Below are 16109 nucleotides of genomic sequence, written 5' to 3'. Positions count from 1 at the left end.
GTGAATCACTGTCACCTGTACTTCCTACTTGAAATTCAGAGATGTTTATATTTAAAGCAGATATATAAAATGTACACATTCCTCTTAATGTGAGCTACAACCAGGAGCATTTTTTTATATAACCCATCGTAGGCCCCCAGCAATCTGTGTGGAGAAATTGTGCTGAAAAAGTTATCGGTCACAAAAAGCTGGAGCAAGTTATGAAATGATTTGTTCTCATCTCATTCCAAATACCTGTGGTTTATCAGATCTGGGCTACCATTTTTAACCAACAGCCACTGCTTGATGCTAATTAAGTTATTTTTGCTAGCTTTTTCTGTAAATGGCCCATCACTGGTTTCATCAGTATATCTGTGCAGTCATCCTTCAACGCCAGCTCCTACTGACTCCTCTCCTCCATTCAGTGGCTCTATAGATTTTCTCCAAATGATAAATTGGACACAGGGAGCCAGTGAGGTGTGACCTTTTGTCTTAAATGGACCTAATTAAGTTGAAGTTGTTTGAATAAGCCATTACAACATATTGTAGGATGGAGCTTTGAAATAATCAATTGGAAAACAGATCCATGTAAAATAAACCTCTCCTTTTACTCCACAGACAAAAAAACAAAACAAACAACTTTTTTTAATTTTCAAAGTTTTGAAGTTGCATCAGTGTTTGTATGTTGTTCATCCTCTCCCATTTGATTGAAGAAACGCACCTACTCTTTCCCATCAATCACTTCCACCCCCCTCCCCTCACTCTTCAATTCCAGAAAGGAGTAGCGCTTCATTTTGAGCCCATTTTCTCTGTGTTGCTCCGCGCTATAGGCTGAAACTTGCAGAAAGCTGCACTCTTCATGTCCTCGTCTCAAATGAGAGTCTTCTGAAGAAGGTGGAGATGAGCCGGCTGAATCGATCCTCCAAGGCGTAAAAGTTTTGGATGGTTACTTTTGCGCAGCAGTTTAAAGACTTTTCCACCTCCAGAGGTTGCGGTGCAATTGAAGAACGGGTCCGATTCTTTCTTCTGCAAATATATCGCCCGCAAGCAGGCTGGAAGACCATCAAATTGGAAGAACGCCGCGAATACGCAGGGCGCAGATGATCGCAACTGGTGTTTGCGGCGTGGCGCTGGTTCTGGTGCTGGTGGTGCTGATTCCGGTCATGGTGAACTCTGCCGGAACTCCTGCCCGCTATGAGATGCTCGGATCTTGTCAGATGGTGTGCGATTCCCATGGGACCGCGACGGCAGCCACGGCGAAAGCGACCCACCCGAACAAAGACAACCGCCTGGTGCAGTCGTTGCCGACGTTCATCCAGGGTCCCCAGGGAGAGCCGGGGCGCGTCGGGAGGATGGGCCCCAGGGGTCCGGTTGGTGAGCCGGGGCCACCGGGACCGACGGGTCCACCAGGAGAGAGAGGACCACCGGGACCACCAGGTCCACCTGGGCTACCAGGAGCGAATGGACCAACCGGTGCCATCAGCGCAGCCACATACAACACGGTGCCAAAAATAGCGTTTTACGCCGGGCTGAAGAAGCAGCATGAGGGTTATGAAGTTTTAAAATTTGATGACGTGGTCACAAATCTCGGCAACCACTACGACCCATCAACCGGAAAATTCACCTGTTCCATACCCGGAATTTACTTCTTCGTTTACCATGTGCTGATGCGAGGCGGGGATGGAACAAGCATGTGGGCTGACCTCTGCAAAAACAACCAGGTAGGATCGAAACCAGAGTTTGATTTCCTTTACCTGAATGGATCCTGTACGTAAAAACCCTTTAAAGTGAAACGCTGCGTTTTACGCACGAGAGCTACCCAAACAACTCGACGTAAAACAGAAACATTACATTGTTGATCGAACTGTCCATGGTTCTGATTACTAAGTGAAATCTACGAGTCATCAGGACTTCACTTCAGCATAAAACGGTACAATTTATGCCTTTTGTGCTTTTACGCACAATATATCACCTGCTTTAAAAATCAAGGTGGTGATAAATGTTCAAATAAATTGATGAACCACTTTAGTATTCATCAAAAATGTTGATGGTTCTGATTCTGAATCTAATCAGTAGAAATCTTACATTTTCAGGTGAGGGCTAGCGCCATCGCACAGGACGCGGACCAAAACTACGACTATGCCAGCAACAGCGTCGTCCTCCACCTGGAACCCGGGGATGAGATTTACATCAAGCTGGACGGAGGGAAGGCGCACGGCGGCAACAACAACAAGTACAGCACCTTCTCCGGCTTCATGCTGTATGCTGACTGAAACAGGCTGGAGGAATTGGGTCCGACTCTCTACATATAAGCTTGCTTTCACAGCTCCTGCTCAGTCCACCCGGGATATCAGAGACAGAAAGAGCTCACCGTTTCTGTTGAACATCATTCCAAGAGATTTGCAGGAAGTCTCATGCAAAAAGAAACTCCACTTTGCTGCAGTGAGGAGATGAAAGTGTAATAACTCCACTTTTCATTTTGTTCAGCAAAGTCAGGTTGATGTTTTGTTGCTTGTGCGCTCTCAATGAACTGTAATAGGCTTTCCAAATTAAATAACTGTAGCTGCTGTGGTAAATTGAAAGTTTCAAATGTCCACATTTAGCACTTACTCACAGAGGCTTATTATATACCCACATAACTATTACTCACTTCAGTGTTCGTCGATTTCTGTGCTTTCTTCACCAAAAAGAAAAAATAAGTCCAAGTCACTGCATTTTGGGCAAAGATGTTAACAGTTGTGATGCATGTTTATAAGACGTTGAAATTTTAACACTGTGCAGCATCTAATGATGTGATGTTTATGAAGCACAAGTATATTGGCAAAATGATCACTGCAAGACATTTTTCATGTGTGTGTGTCAAACATGGCATCTGGTTTGAGCAGCAGGGTAGCCTGTTTAGTCACCAAACCTGGACAGCGACACTGACATATCTTTTCTAAAACTCTGAAACATTCACCAATCTGCTTACTGAACTTTATGCTTTCCCTGATCAGAAACAACAGTAAAAATGTAAAATGAAATCATCTGGCTTCCTTTGTATCGCCCTGACATGATTAATCCAACTTATGTATTTGTTCATGGTGCGCAGTCAGCTGTGGCGATCTCGCCATTGATCATGTGTTGAAGTCACCCTGTGAGGCCACCTGTTCCCAGATGAGGGAAGGACGTGTCCTTCATCTGGACTGGCCCGCCAGCATTCTCCCACAGGCACACGGAGACACCCAATGAAGGGGCAACAGGACATCTCATCTAACACGAGCACACGGAGACAAGATCCGAGGAGCATACTGATTACGAGCAGACTCATTTATTCACCTGCCAGGATGCATGTTCACAGAGATGTCTCAAATGGAGGAGGAGCGATGATGTTTAAATTAAAAAAAAGGTAATTACTGTAGCTCCATATGTGTGAGCACCTCTCCAGAGAATACAATCGGAAGGGAGAATATTTTGTCATTTTGACCAATCAAACTGGCCAAAACAAACAAAAACTCCTCCTTTATGAAATGACTAATAATCACGAATACAAATCAAATAGCTTTAATTAGAGATGCACTGATCAAGTTTTCTGTAGTTGGTAGATTTGTGTTTTTATTTAGATCTAATTTGCCGATTAAAAAAAAAATCTTAAGAACGATTACAGCCAACTCCGGCAGTAGGTTTGAATCAACTTTGTTTATTCCAATCTCTGGCTGATCAGTTGGTGCATTTCTAATTTTGACCAACCAATGAGACCATGAAAAAAAGCACATGTAAAACACAGATATTGAGCAAAGCTCATTTGCAAAGAGAATTATGCATGATCAAAAGTGGAAAGAAAAGCGTTGTTTTTTTCTCGTAGATAAGGCTTTTGATGATTAATACCAAGTTGGGAGTTTCTGAGGTCTGACCAGGCAATTTCAGAACTGACCGATTAAGATAAAAAAATAAAATGTTATTCACTGTACTGGGAGGAGGAAATAACAGTGTTATTTTCTTCTTGATGCATAAAACCCCATGTCCCTAAAATTGATCTGATTTTGATTAACATAATATATTAACATGTGAACGTGTGTGTGAATGGTTGAATGTAGTGTGAAGCATCTTGGGGTCCTCTGGATTTGATAAAACGCTATACAAGTGCAGCCTATTTACCATTTACAATAGACTAATAGATCAGTGCATTTCTAATTTGAATCAGTTGAGGAGGCCACAGGGGAAAAAGCATATTAAACAGAGGAGAAATTATGAGTCTTGACAACAAAGTGAAAACTGCATCATCAAAATCACAAAGCAAATAGTAAATAATACACCACAGTACTAATTAGCGATGCCACAATTACACTTTTTTGGATCATGTCCATGCATCAAAAATCGTATCTGGTTTTGGTTAAAATCAATAAAGATGTGCATCTTGTTGGTTATTAAATATTAAAGACAACTGAGCTTTGATACATGTAATAAAAAGGAAAACTAAAGTCACATTCCTCAGTATTTAATCTTCTGACTACCAATGAGAGTCAGTCAAGGGAAAATTGGCCCATTCATTGGTAGATCTCAAGATCTAATTTAAAATATATATATATATTTATAAAAGTTCTTTATCTGAACAATCTGCAGGACAAAATTATGTTTACAAAACACAGAAAAAAATCACTAGCACTATTTATGTTAAACCATTGTGGGTTAAACAAATGGTTGTGATTATCGTAATGATCTCAAAATGTTCATTGTGTGATGCTGAAAAAATAAAATCACAGCTCTGTCAAATCAGCTTCCATTATTCTTTTGTTTGCTTTATTTGAAGGTCAGCCAGCGTTTAGGGTTGTCGATTAGGATTTTGTCCACCTGGTGCTGAGTGATACCTCTCGTCAGCATCTTTGGCACGATATTCTTGAGGATATGGGAGTAGCCGTGGCCGCCAAACTTGGTCAGACGGTTCTTGGTGTGGATGTCGTGGGCCATCAGTACTTTGTCCTCATAGCCCTCCTTCACTAGAAAAGCCAAGCTGGAAACGCACCAGCAACAAGCATGTGAAAAACCAAAGAACAAAGTCTGCATATTGCAAACATAAAGACAGCTCCAATTCCAATGAAGTGGGAACATTGTTAAAACATAAATAAAACTGAATGCAATGATTATAAAATCCTAATCAACATATATTCAATTGAATTATCTTTAAAAAGACAAAATATGTAATTCACAAATTAATAAACTATTGTTTTTTTTCCACTTGGCATTTGATACCTGAAGCACGTTCCAAAAACGTTGGGACTGTGGCATGTTTACCACTGTTACATCTCCTTTCATCTTAACAACACTCAAAAAGCATTTAGGAAATGAAAACACTAGAAGCTGAAGATTTGCAGGTGGATTTCTTTCCCATTCTTGCTTGATGTAAAACTTGTAACACAACAGTCTGGCGTCTCTGCCAATTGCAGTGTTTTGCAATTCATAATACGGCACACATTGTCAATGGGAGACAGTCTGAACTGCAGGAAGGCCAGTCTTTTACTATGAAGCTACACTGTTATAACAGGCTTGACAATGGAATAAACAGGAGTGTCCTGAAAAAGATGCTACTTAGATGGCAGCATATGTTGCTCCAAACACTTTATATACCTTTCAGCATTAATGTTGCCTTCACAGATGTGCAACACACCACCATGTCATCACACATGATGGCTTTTGAACTTTGAGCTGATATCAGTCCTTTTCCTTCTTAGCCTCGAGGAAACAATGTCCATGGTTTCCACAAACAATCTGAAATGTGGACTCATCAGACCTCAGAACACTTTTCTACTTTGCATCAGTTCATCACAGATGAGCTTTGGACCAGGGAAACTGGCAGCGTTTGTCAGTCATTGGCTTTTGAACGACTGTAGGTGATGAAATTTGTAAAGTCCTCACAGTAGTATGCTGAAAAAGTTTGTTTCTAAACTGTTGGACAATTTGCTCACACAGATGTTCTGAAAGTGGGGAATATCACCCCATCCTTAATTAGGAATGAATCTGTCTTTTGGAAATGTCATGACACTCACCTGTTTCCAATTAACCTGTTCACCCCAGGAAGAATCCAAATAAGAGTATTTTGAGCATTTTCAACTTTTCCAATATTTTATTGCTCTTATCCCAACTTTTTGTAATGTGTTGGAGGCATCAAATTCAAAAGCGAACATTTGCAAAAACAAGACAAAGTTTATCTGAACATTAAATATCTTAGTGAATTGAATTGAATAAAGGTTGAAAAGCGTTTGAAAATTTTAATATATTCTTTTAATGTTTTACAAAATGTCCCAACTTCATTGGAATTGGGACGCTACATAAATCAGCTCATTGGCATACACATCATATTTTAGTATAACAGCATGACATAAAACAGATAATGCAGAATAATGCACTAAATTAGAAGTGATTGAACAAAGAATGTTGGATTCCTTACAAAAGAGAGAAAACTTTTGATTGAGAGCAGCGGCATCACTCACGTTCTCACTCTCTGGCTGTCGCTGGGCATGTCCACTTTTAGGTTAAACGGGTAATTCAGCATCTCTGTTCCGAACAGGTCGTACTCCAGGTAACTCCCCATATTTGCAAACTCAAGCAGCTCGCCTTCATCAAATATAGTCCTGAATGAAAGAAGCAGAAATCATTTAGCTTCATCATGACGTGTGTTTTATGAGAATCCCAAAAAAATTGTTGCCATATTTCACACCAAACTCCTTCAAGGATCTAAGCGGTAACCAAGAAGACTTTATTTAGAAATTTATATTTGAAATTTGTACCACAGAAACCATCGTAATACTATGTTTTATTTGCGTTATTATCCGAGTTAAATGTTCAGCTTTTTATTTCCTTTCAGAAATGTGCAACTGAAAACTGCATGCTTTGCTGGTCAAATCTTTAAATATAGTTTTGATGAGCATGTTTGTCATTAGTTTTGGATGCTTAACGATTAATTAGAACAGTTAGGCAATTCACAACTACAGTGATTATAAAAAACAAAGAGTTTGATGTAAAAGTATGAATTTTCTCTTCATTCACACTGGATTTAAGTATTTACATACATTCACACTAATATTTGGATAACTGGCCTTTAGCAGACTGTATAAAAACCTCATACTTTGTGTAGCCATAAGAAACCTTTTGCCATAACTAAGCATAGAAATGGTTGATGGCCTACATGATGTTTCTTAAATAGATTTCCCAAGGCCTGACTTAAAACATTTTTTGAAAATTTATAGGTTTTGGTTAAAAGCTGGGTCTTAAACTGAAGACTAACTGGTTCAAATCAGTGAATTCAAATTCTTGTTATGTGTTGAGTATGTGGTACAAACATTCACAATGGAAAAAGAAAAGTTCAAAGTATAATATGATTTTAGAAGAGTCTTCATGAGAACAATGAAGGTTATATGGTAAGGCAGCTGGACAGCAGATACGGTGGGGCGCCCCGTTTCAGAATCTGGGTCTAATGAACTTCTCACCTGTCCAGGTGAGACATGACAGTTTTGCTAATGTCACCGCCGGCTTCCTGCAGAATGCGGACGACCTCAGCTGGAGCGGCCGGGTCCCTGCCAGGATGGATGATAACCGGGCAACCCAGCTGAGACTGAGCGTGGGCCGTGGCTCTCAACACCTTCTTCTCGCTCTCCGTGATGGGCCAGCCGGTGCCGATCTCACCGATCACGCCGCACCGGACATCTGTGCCATCAGCGCCATGGAGCACCTCACTGACGATATTATCCGTGAGCTGACGGAAATGAGGAGTGAAAGATGGAAAACATCCCGTTTTAGACAAGCGACTGACAAGTTAGTGACATTTTCTGATTTCTCTTCTTCTCTCCATGAACAGACGTGAACTCGAGCAGCAGTTTTGAATATTAATATGAGTGCATGCACACTGTCAATGTGTCAATACAGAAAGACTGAACAGCCAGAGATCCATTCAAATCAATCCAAAGTTTCAGAGAAAATCTTTGCATATTAACACAAAGTGTTGAGTGAAGGTGTGATGGATGAAAACAACAACACAGCAATATCAAGTAGCGGTCCTCCAAACTTATAATTGCAGTCCCTTTTTATCACATTTTGTCAGGTTACAACCAAAAAGTTAAATGGATTAATTAATTTAAAGTTGGGCCTGGATTTATATTTAGCATCCTTTAGTCTGATATGCGTAAAAATTCCAGAAGTCACTTGTTAAGCAAAGTGAGTCATTTGAGTGTAATCTAATTTTAGTAAAAACACAAGTGCCTTATGAAAAGGAAAGAAAACATCAGACAGGTCCGAGATAAAGGTGTGGAGAAGACTGACGACTGTGGTGGAGCTTCACTTTCTACTGGAAAAACAACCCAAAGCATATAGTTACAGATATAATGCAACAAGATCTCAAACTGCAGTTCTTACTGCAAGTTAAGTGTGCAATATCCTACATATATCATTAATATTCATATGTGCTTACCTATAGTATATTAGGCCAGGTGGATGAATTTTCATTGACCAATCCTGAACTAGATCTGAGTAACCAAGACGTTAAAGCTCAAGGCGAATGATTTGTCATCATGATTGTTGTCAGGAGGATGCGAGTTAATCATAATGATTATTGCAATATTCTACAACACTATTTCTATGCTCTAATATTGTGCAGCCCTGGTTTAAAGCAAAGCATCTCTGTGTGCTGGAATGGCCCAAAGTCCAGACCTAAATGTAATTAGAAATCTATGGAAAGACATACAATTATTTTAACAGATTTTCCCCATCTAATCTAACAGAACTATTCTGTAAGGAAGAATAGTGCAAGAATAGAAGGTCTGTGTTACATGCTAAGCATGTAGAGAAAACTCCTAAAGGTTTGTTTCTACAAAGTACACACATCATGTTCTTCCAGGTTCACTTTTTCACAACTTTTCAGATAACAATCCCTAGAGAAATTATGCACTACTGTGTGTTGATCCATTGTGTAAATTCCAATATAATATTGTTGTAGCTTTTGGTTGCAATGTGACAAAGTAAAAGGGGTATGAATGCTTTTGATAGGCAGTCTAATTCGCCTTATTGCTATAAAAAACTGTACACACAGACACAGTGAAAATCTCATAATATCAGGATGCATGAGATGGTATTCACCTTCTCCACACTCATTTTCTTGGTGGCCTCAGTATGGGTGCAGTCTATATAGTACCCCGCCCCTGCGATGATGTGGACCCCGGTATCTTTGGCCAGCTGTCGTAGGGCAGGCAGGTCCCGGTCGATGCCCATCGTGGTGTTCTCCACTATCGTGCCCCCGCCAGCCTTCCTGTAGTCCAGTAACTCATCCCGCAGAGCACTTAGCTCCTGTGACAGGAACAAGTTCTCCCTGCAGCTGTAGGGGTGCTGCCGGAGCCAGTGCATGTGCTGCATCTGGAACGGGTTTTCTGCCACGGCCTCGTCCCCAGGTGGAGGTGCGGTGTAGCTGCACTCAAAGCTCATGACCAGGTGCTCGTGGGTCATGGTGCGGCCCAACTGGTCTGGATCCACAAGACCCAGGACGGTCTGGACCTTTCCACTTAATACTGACATGATGCTCCAATCCGAGGTCAGGTTACTTGAAAAAATAAATAAATAAATAAACCTAAGTAAATAGTTGTTTATTTTGGAAAATACTCACACCCCTTAAATTGTTTTGGGATTTTGCACGACAAACCCATACAAAGTAACCCGTAACTGTGAGGTGGATACTATGGTGACATGGTTCAATTTCTCTTTGACATGGATTTGCGTGGACTACCATGAGTCAATATGAACCTCTTCTAGCTGCCTCTAACTTTTGCCCCGGTTTCAACTGTTTTACTGCCTCTAACTGGTTTTCAACTTCCCTGCTTCAGTAAAAGAAAAGCATTACCGCAGCATCATTCTGCTACCATTGTGTTTCGCCATTTGGATTGTGTGTAGTGTTAATTTTTCTACAAGCAAATGGTATACATGCAGACCATCTATGTATATTTTTTAAACTAAACTAGGCCTTCTTTCTAACAAAAAGACCAGATATGTTTTGCAGTTGATGGTTTCTTCCACATCAACTTTAGATCTACTCTTCCTCCAAAGCAACCATGGGCCTCTGGCTGCTCCTCTGTGTAATGCTATCCTTTTATTCTATCCTTGCCTGGTCAGTCAGTTTGGGGTGGTGTGACTGTATGCCAAATCATTCTAATTTGGTTTTATGAAAACATTAAAAAAAAAATGCATATTTTTTCTTCCACATTAACAACTATATACGTGAACTTTGAGTGGCTCTATTACACAACCCCCCCAACCCCCCCAAAAAAAAAATTAAGTTAGAGACTGGACCGTCACAGGTGGTGACAAAGTTCAAAGGGCGTGAATACTTTTGCAAGTCATTCATTGTACAACTGAATAAAATCAAGACTAGCATGTATAGCAGAGCAAGGGGTTATTTGTGTGTCTGTAAGCAGACATGATGTTAAATCATTGACAAACCTTGTTATAATGCATGCACAAAGAAGGACCTTGGAAGTACTAAATGCATATATTTAATCGTCATTTAAAACTCCATCCGTAACTTTCGAACCAACTTCGCAACTATAAACTGCCCTTGCAACAAGCTGCTGAGGAACAAACTCAAATTTTTCAGGTGCTTCTTCACATGACTGGCTTATATAAAACATTTTCATTCAAAACATCCATTCAATACTTCTGGAACAAGGAGAGATAAACAACAGCATGGGTATGAGGACCTTGGTAGTGGTAGTTGTGTGCACTCTCTTTTTGGGAGTGTACATGATCACAAGCGGGAAAGAAGAAAATATCCCAACAACAAGCGCCTACTGCAAGATTGTCTGGTAAGACTTCAGCTATCTGCTTTTTTAGAGTTTGGATGACATAAATGTATGAATCTATAATGAAATATAGATATATTTCACTCATTTCCAGGCTACTTGGAATATCATGTGATCAAGTTAATGTCGCCATTGTCTCTCAGATTAAAGCCATGGCATCATACAAAGTAAGGCAAAGATTGTCTATTTTCACAATATATTTGCCTGAAGCACAGCATCATCTTAATTTTTCTATATTTGTGCTCCAGCTTGTTTCAGTGACTCCAAAACTAATTCAGGCCAATCACACGTCTGGGTTTGGTCAACTTGAGAGAGTTAACTTCACTATGATATCGACCTCCATGATCCTGGGCTGCCATGTACAAGTAAGAGATACAACTATAGCAACAATGCTTGGCAAATGTTTCCATACACAATTAACTTTTTCACATTTTGTTAACCTAAAATCTTAAGTGTGTTGTAATGGAGTTTTATTTGATAAATACAGAGTAGGGCATAACTGTGTAGTGGAAGAAGACAGAAACAAGAAGTGTAAATATTTTTAGCTTAGCATAACCTGTTAATCATAGATACCCAAATTTTCCGTCTCTAGATTTAAGCAGTTGGTGGAGACATACTCCCAAAACTTGCAACTGTAATAGCTACAAAGGGTGTTTTGCAGAGTATTAAATCAAGAGGAATCTACACTAATCCATTAATCACTGATCAGCATTTTATTTGAAAAACCCTTAATTTTTAAACATAATTTTTCTTTTCTTCTAATTCATGAGCATGAAATACTTTCTCTTGGTCTATCACCAAAAAATCCCAAGAAAATACAATGACATTTGTGATTGCAATATGATTAAATGTGGAAACATTTACAGGGTGTGAATATTTTTGCAGGTATTGCATATTCTATGCAAGCTATATACAAGTTTGTTTTTTTTTCCCTTAGTCTTGCGTCAAACTGAAATAATCCTCTTTCCTAATCTGCAACTAGGGAACATCTGTGTCAGCAAATTGGTTCAGCCTGTTTGATAACGGCACCAACTACTGTAACCTTCGCAATGTAATCAAAGGTAAGGCATTATTTCATTTGATGGTGGAAGAATTTCTAGATCCACTTTTAAGTGCTCTAGAGTTTTAATTTTGGTCTTTTCTTTCTGAGCAGGAAGTGCACTGGACAAAGCTCCCGGCTTCTTGGAGTTCACTAATGAATGGCTCTGCCTTAGCTGTGGATTATCAGCCTGCTGATTGTTCCTGAGTTCTGAAATGTGTGCAGAAATTTCCATCTCATAATACAATACAGTGAATCGGTTAAATAAAAGCCATGTTTGTAAAGATCATGTGTTTTCATGCAGCGCCGCAACATCTTTGCTGTGACCAAATATGCATGCTTCCAGGACTGTAGCTGGAAAATCATTTTGCTTGTGGAAAGCGTTAACGTCCTGTCACAATGTAAGCTACAGTTTTGATTTTGACTTAAGATGTGCTACACACTTTTCATGAGCTAAAAATTTAGAAATAAAAGCTTAAAACTGATCTGATGGTATGATTGAATTCAACCAAGTTAATTAATGAATGATTAATGAATGGTATTTGCTGAGAATAGATGCTGAATAAATAAATAAAATTTTTGATTAATTTCATTTGGTTTTCCATATTTGGAACAGTATATATGTCTATATATATATATATATAAGGACATATATATTGATTCCCTCAATTTCCATTGTCACCCATCTGTACAGTGGATCCTCATTTAGTAATCACCCTCTTGATATTTATGCCCATCATCATTTTTGATTTATTGTCAGGTCTTTCTGATTCCATTTGGATACAGTTGTTACGTCATGCTGTTGTTCAGTTTAATTTACTTTGTTTACAATTAAATCTTTTTTTTTTGCACCTTCATAAACAATTTCTGAGATTTTCTTCTTTTATATAAGACCACCCTTTTAATATGCAAAGTTAGAATAGATAAGAACAGACTTGTTCTTTATGTAACTCATATTTTTATCTTTAATTTTCTTGAAAACTGCTTAAAGGATTAAAGCTAGATCTCTGCTGAAGATTTTCAGAATATATATTTCTAAAAAATGTTGGTCAAGAATGAGGCTGTTTTTAGTTTTCAAATATTTCAACTCTTTAGCCAGCTGGGTAAGTCAGAAAACAAGGAATAGGAGTGGAAAACTCAGCTTGATTTTGAGCACTTAATGTAAAACAGGAGAAAATCACAGGATGGAGACAGAGGCCCATGCTGCGTTTATGACCACATTGGCATGATGCCACTGCAAGATAACACAATGAGTGGCCTATTATGAAGCTGTTCTCTCATCAGAAGCTCTGAGGCAAAAAGTCATTTTGCAAGGTCACAACACAAAGTATCTCTCAAAATGTGTCAGAAGCATTCAGTAAATTAAATGTCTTCATTGAAGAGGTACCGCATCTAAATCTTATTTCTGACACATACCAGGTTAAAAATGCAGCTAAAAGGAACAAATGAAGCTCCATGGCTTTTTCTGCACAGTCATGTCCTGATTGTCCTGCACACCAGCATGTAAAGAAGGGAATTAATCCACAGTTGGCATCTGGCGCCCTCTGCAGACAAATTAAATGCACCATTCAATAAGAGGAAGATCTTATAATCACCATAGGGTGCTGGCAATTAGTATTTCCCCCCACTTTTTGTCTGGTTCAGGTCCTCAAACAAATCAGGCAAATTAAAAGAAAAAAAGCCAGAAGAAATGCAAACCCTCAGATCACACTACCACCATCATGTTTTACTGTCAGCTGTGGCATAAGTTTTCTGAACATGCACATTCCAAGAAATGTATTTTTGTTTTGTCACTCCACGAAATATTATTTTTACAAAAAGCCATGACTTTTTAAGAAATATAAAACAGGTCTTTGTGTTCTTTTGATCAGCAGTGGCTTTGGCACTTTCCATTGAGTCTTTTTATTGTTAAAATAATGTCACTCAACTGATGCTTACACTGTTAGCTTAATATTGCTTCAAATGATATTCTGAGTGGTTAAATGACCTCCTACATGAGTCACTCATGCACTCTTTGAGTAGCTGTGGACAATGTGTCTTGTTTGGTATGGAATGGAGAATCCAAGTTCAAGAGAAGATGAAAGCTTTTGATCAACAGACAAGAATATAAAAGAAATTCACAACAATGTAGTATGGAGGACACTCAGGAAACCAATGGACCACAGCAACACTAGGTGCCAAAGAAGGACAGGAAAACCAGCTGGAACGAATGGAACCAATGAAAAATAATCAAACCAGGGAGCTTAAACATACTAGGAAGGGAATGGAAATGACACAAGACCCAGAGGGACTAATTACAGGTGAATGGATGCAGCTGGAGAAGGAGCAGGTGGAGTCATAAGAGGAAATGATTATCAGCTGGGACTGGGAGCAGAATGGTAGGCTGAAGCGAAGTGAAACATGAACAAAGAGAATGAAAGAAGAAAGGAAAACTGAACAGCAAACAAACATAATCTAACATCTAAAATAACAAAACAAATCCAAAACAGAAGCAATGAGAACTGAACCAACACAAGGAATATCTCCATTGTTTCCGATGTTGCTAATCCAATGTACTTAATTGCATTTTCACACTTCCTCATTTTCTATAACTGGTTAATTTCTTTTAATTTTAATCAGTTAGCGTACAAATAATCACTTGTTTTGACTGTTTGCTCAGTAGAATCATTTTGATCATTTATTGTGTCTGTCTGTTGAGAATAAATGTCTGTTTATATTTTTACAATTGACTGTATGAAAAGTTCTCTGCAACTAACTCTTGTTCTTAAATTTCTGTCAATTGGGGCATAATGTGCTGCTTTTTGAGGTCTCTTACTCTACTTTGTGTAATGATGCAGATTCTATTAAGTGATTTCTTTATTCTGCAAGTTTGGCAGTAACATTTTGATGAGGAAGCCATCATGTCAGCACTACATTTTCTATTTAATCAAGTTATATTCGCCTGATGCTAAAATTAGCTCGATGATGTGAAACATACATTTTATTCACATTTTGTTAATACCCAAATTGTAATTATTTTTGCAAGTTCAAATGAGAGGAATGACATTTAAAGTTAGCAGATTATTGTGGTTTTCCCTTTATGCTCCCTCCCTCATTTTTAAGCCAGTTAGTTTGTGGAGGCTTCTGGCACTTTGAGTTAATGAGCCAGTTTGTTGCTAGAAATAACAGCGGGATAATGGATGTAAAGAGCTGTGAAGTGTGATCTATTCCTCATCAACCAAAGGGGCAAGAGGGATTGTGCGTGGTTGTCCATCTTGTGTGTCTCAGCATCGGCTCTCTAACTGATAAATCTGCCCTGAGTTCACTTGCCTCTTTCCCTGTGACAGCTGGGTAATAATCCACCCACCACCAACAACTTCCTGAACAAACTATAACAGGGACGACAAACAAATTAAGAAAATTTTACAGTTAAACCACTAAATTATTTTCAAGCTTTTTCATCACCCCCCACATTTGACAAGCTAAAAACATGCCCGCTACACCCGCCAGCATCCTCTTAATTTCTTAATTAATGGGAAGGTCCAAAATTTAGCAAACCAAATCCCAACTTTTAAAATATAATAATTTATTACAGACTTACATTCCAGACTGGTGGAGGTTCACAAATACTTTTATATATGTATTTTCATATTTTTGGATTTTTCTATGAAATTAGCCAAGGAAACAGTGCAGAGGCGAAGCCAAAAAGTACACATGTAGCCATAACATCATCATTTGGACTTTCCCAAATAACTTGGAAAATTAATTTTAGCTGATATCAACTTCTACCAATCTGGAAATGTTTGATAGAGTTCAAACACTTTAAAGCACTCATGCCTTGTGCACATACAAACCACAAGAACCACAAGTCAGATTCCAGATCAAATCAATTTCAAGCAAAGTTTCTATCTTCTACTTGTTCACAGCTCAACTGGATTAGTCATGGTTCAGACCAACAATGTGAAAACAAAGAGTCACATGCATCACATAACCACAGCAGTTTAAATTCTTCTGGCATCATGACAAAAACAAAAAACAAAACATTGGACAAAAAACAAAAAAACTAATACAAACTGTTACGGTTAGGGGTTAGAAGAGAAATATTACACTGTCTTTTTTATACAACAATGTACATTTTTTTCTTACTGATATAGTTACAACAGATCTATGGGTAGCATTTTCTTGGGGACACTCTTATTATATTTCAGTCCTATTAATTTCAACTTCATTTTTCAGGAACTCATAATGTCGGAAAAAATATTATCCAAGTTTATTTAATTATGAGTTTATATGCTTTC

General features: G+C 38.7%; 2 protein-coding genes across 2 annotated transcripts; one reads left to right on the top strand and one right to left on the bottom strand.

Annotated features, from left to right (window-relative positions):
• The first annotated feature begins 750 nt into the window (after positions 1–750).
• On the top strand, positions 751–3119 carry c1ql3b (complement component 1, q subcomponent-like 3b). Its single transcript, XM_044133995.1, has 2 exons — positions 751–1700; positions 2073–3119. Exons 1-2 carry the CDS (start codon positions 1080–1082, stop codon positions 2250–2252), a joined length of 801 nt encoding a protein of 266 aa, XP_043989930.1. The 5' UTR covers positions 751–1079; the 3' UTR covers positions 2253–3119.
• Positions 3120–4741: 1622 nt separating this feature from the next.
• pter (phosphotriesterase related) lies at positions 4742–9546 on the bottom strand. The gene is made up of 4 exons (XM_044133993.1): positions 9085–9546; positions 7443–7708; positions 6447–6587; positions 4742–4969 (listed from the first exon to the last, which is right to left on the bottom strand). Exons 1-4 carry the CDS (start codon positions 9514–9516, stop codon positions 4759–4761), a joined length of 1050 nt encoding a protein of 349 aa, XP_043989928.1. The 5' UTR covers positions 9517–9546; the 3' UTR covers positions 4742–4758.
• Positions 9547–16109: the final 6563 nt, after the last annotated feature.

The sequence above is a fragment of the Gambusia affinis genome, linkage group LG12 (assembly GCF_019740435.1).
Source record: "Gambusia affinis linkage group LG12, SWU_Gaff_1.0, whole genome shotgun sequence".
NCBI lineage: Eukaryota > Metazoa > Chordata > Actinopteri > Cyprinodontiformes > Poeciliidae > Gambusia > Gambusia affinis.
The sequence above is the reverse complement of the archived record's forward strand: the minus strand, read 5'-3'. Positions and strand labels throughout refer to the sequence as shown.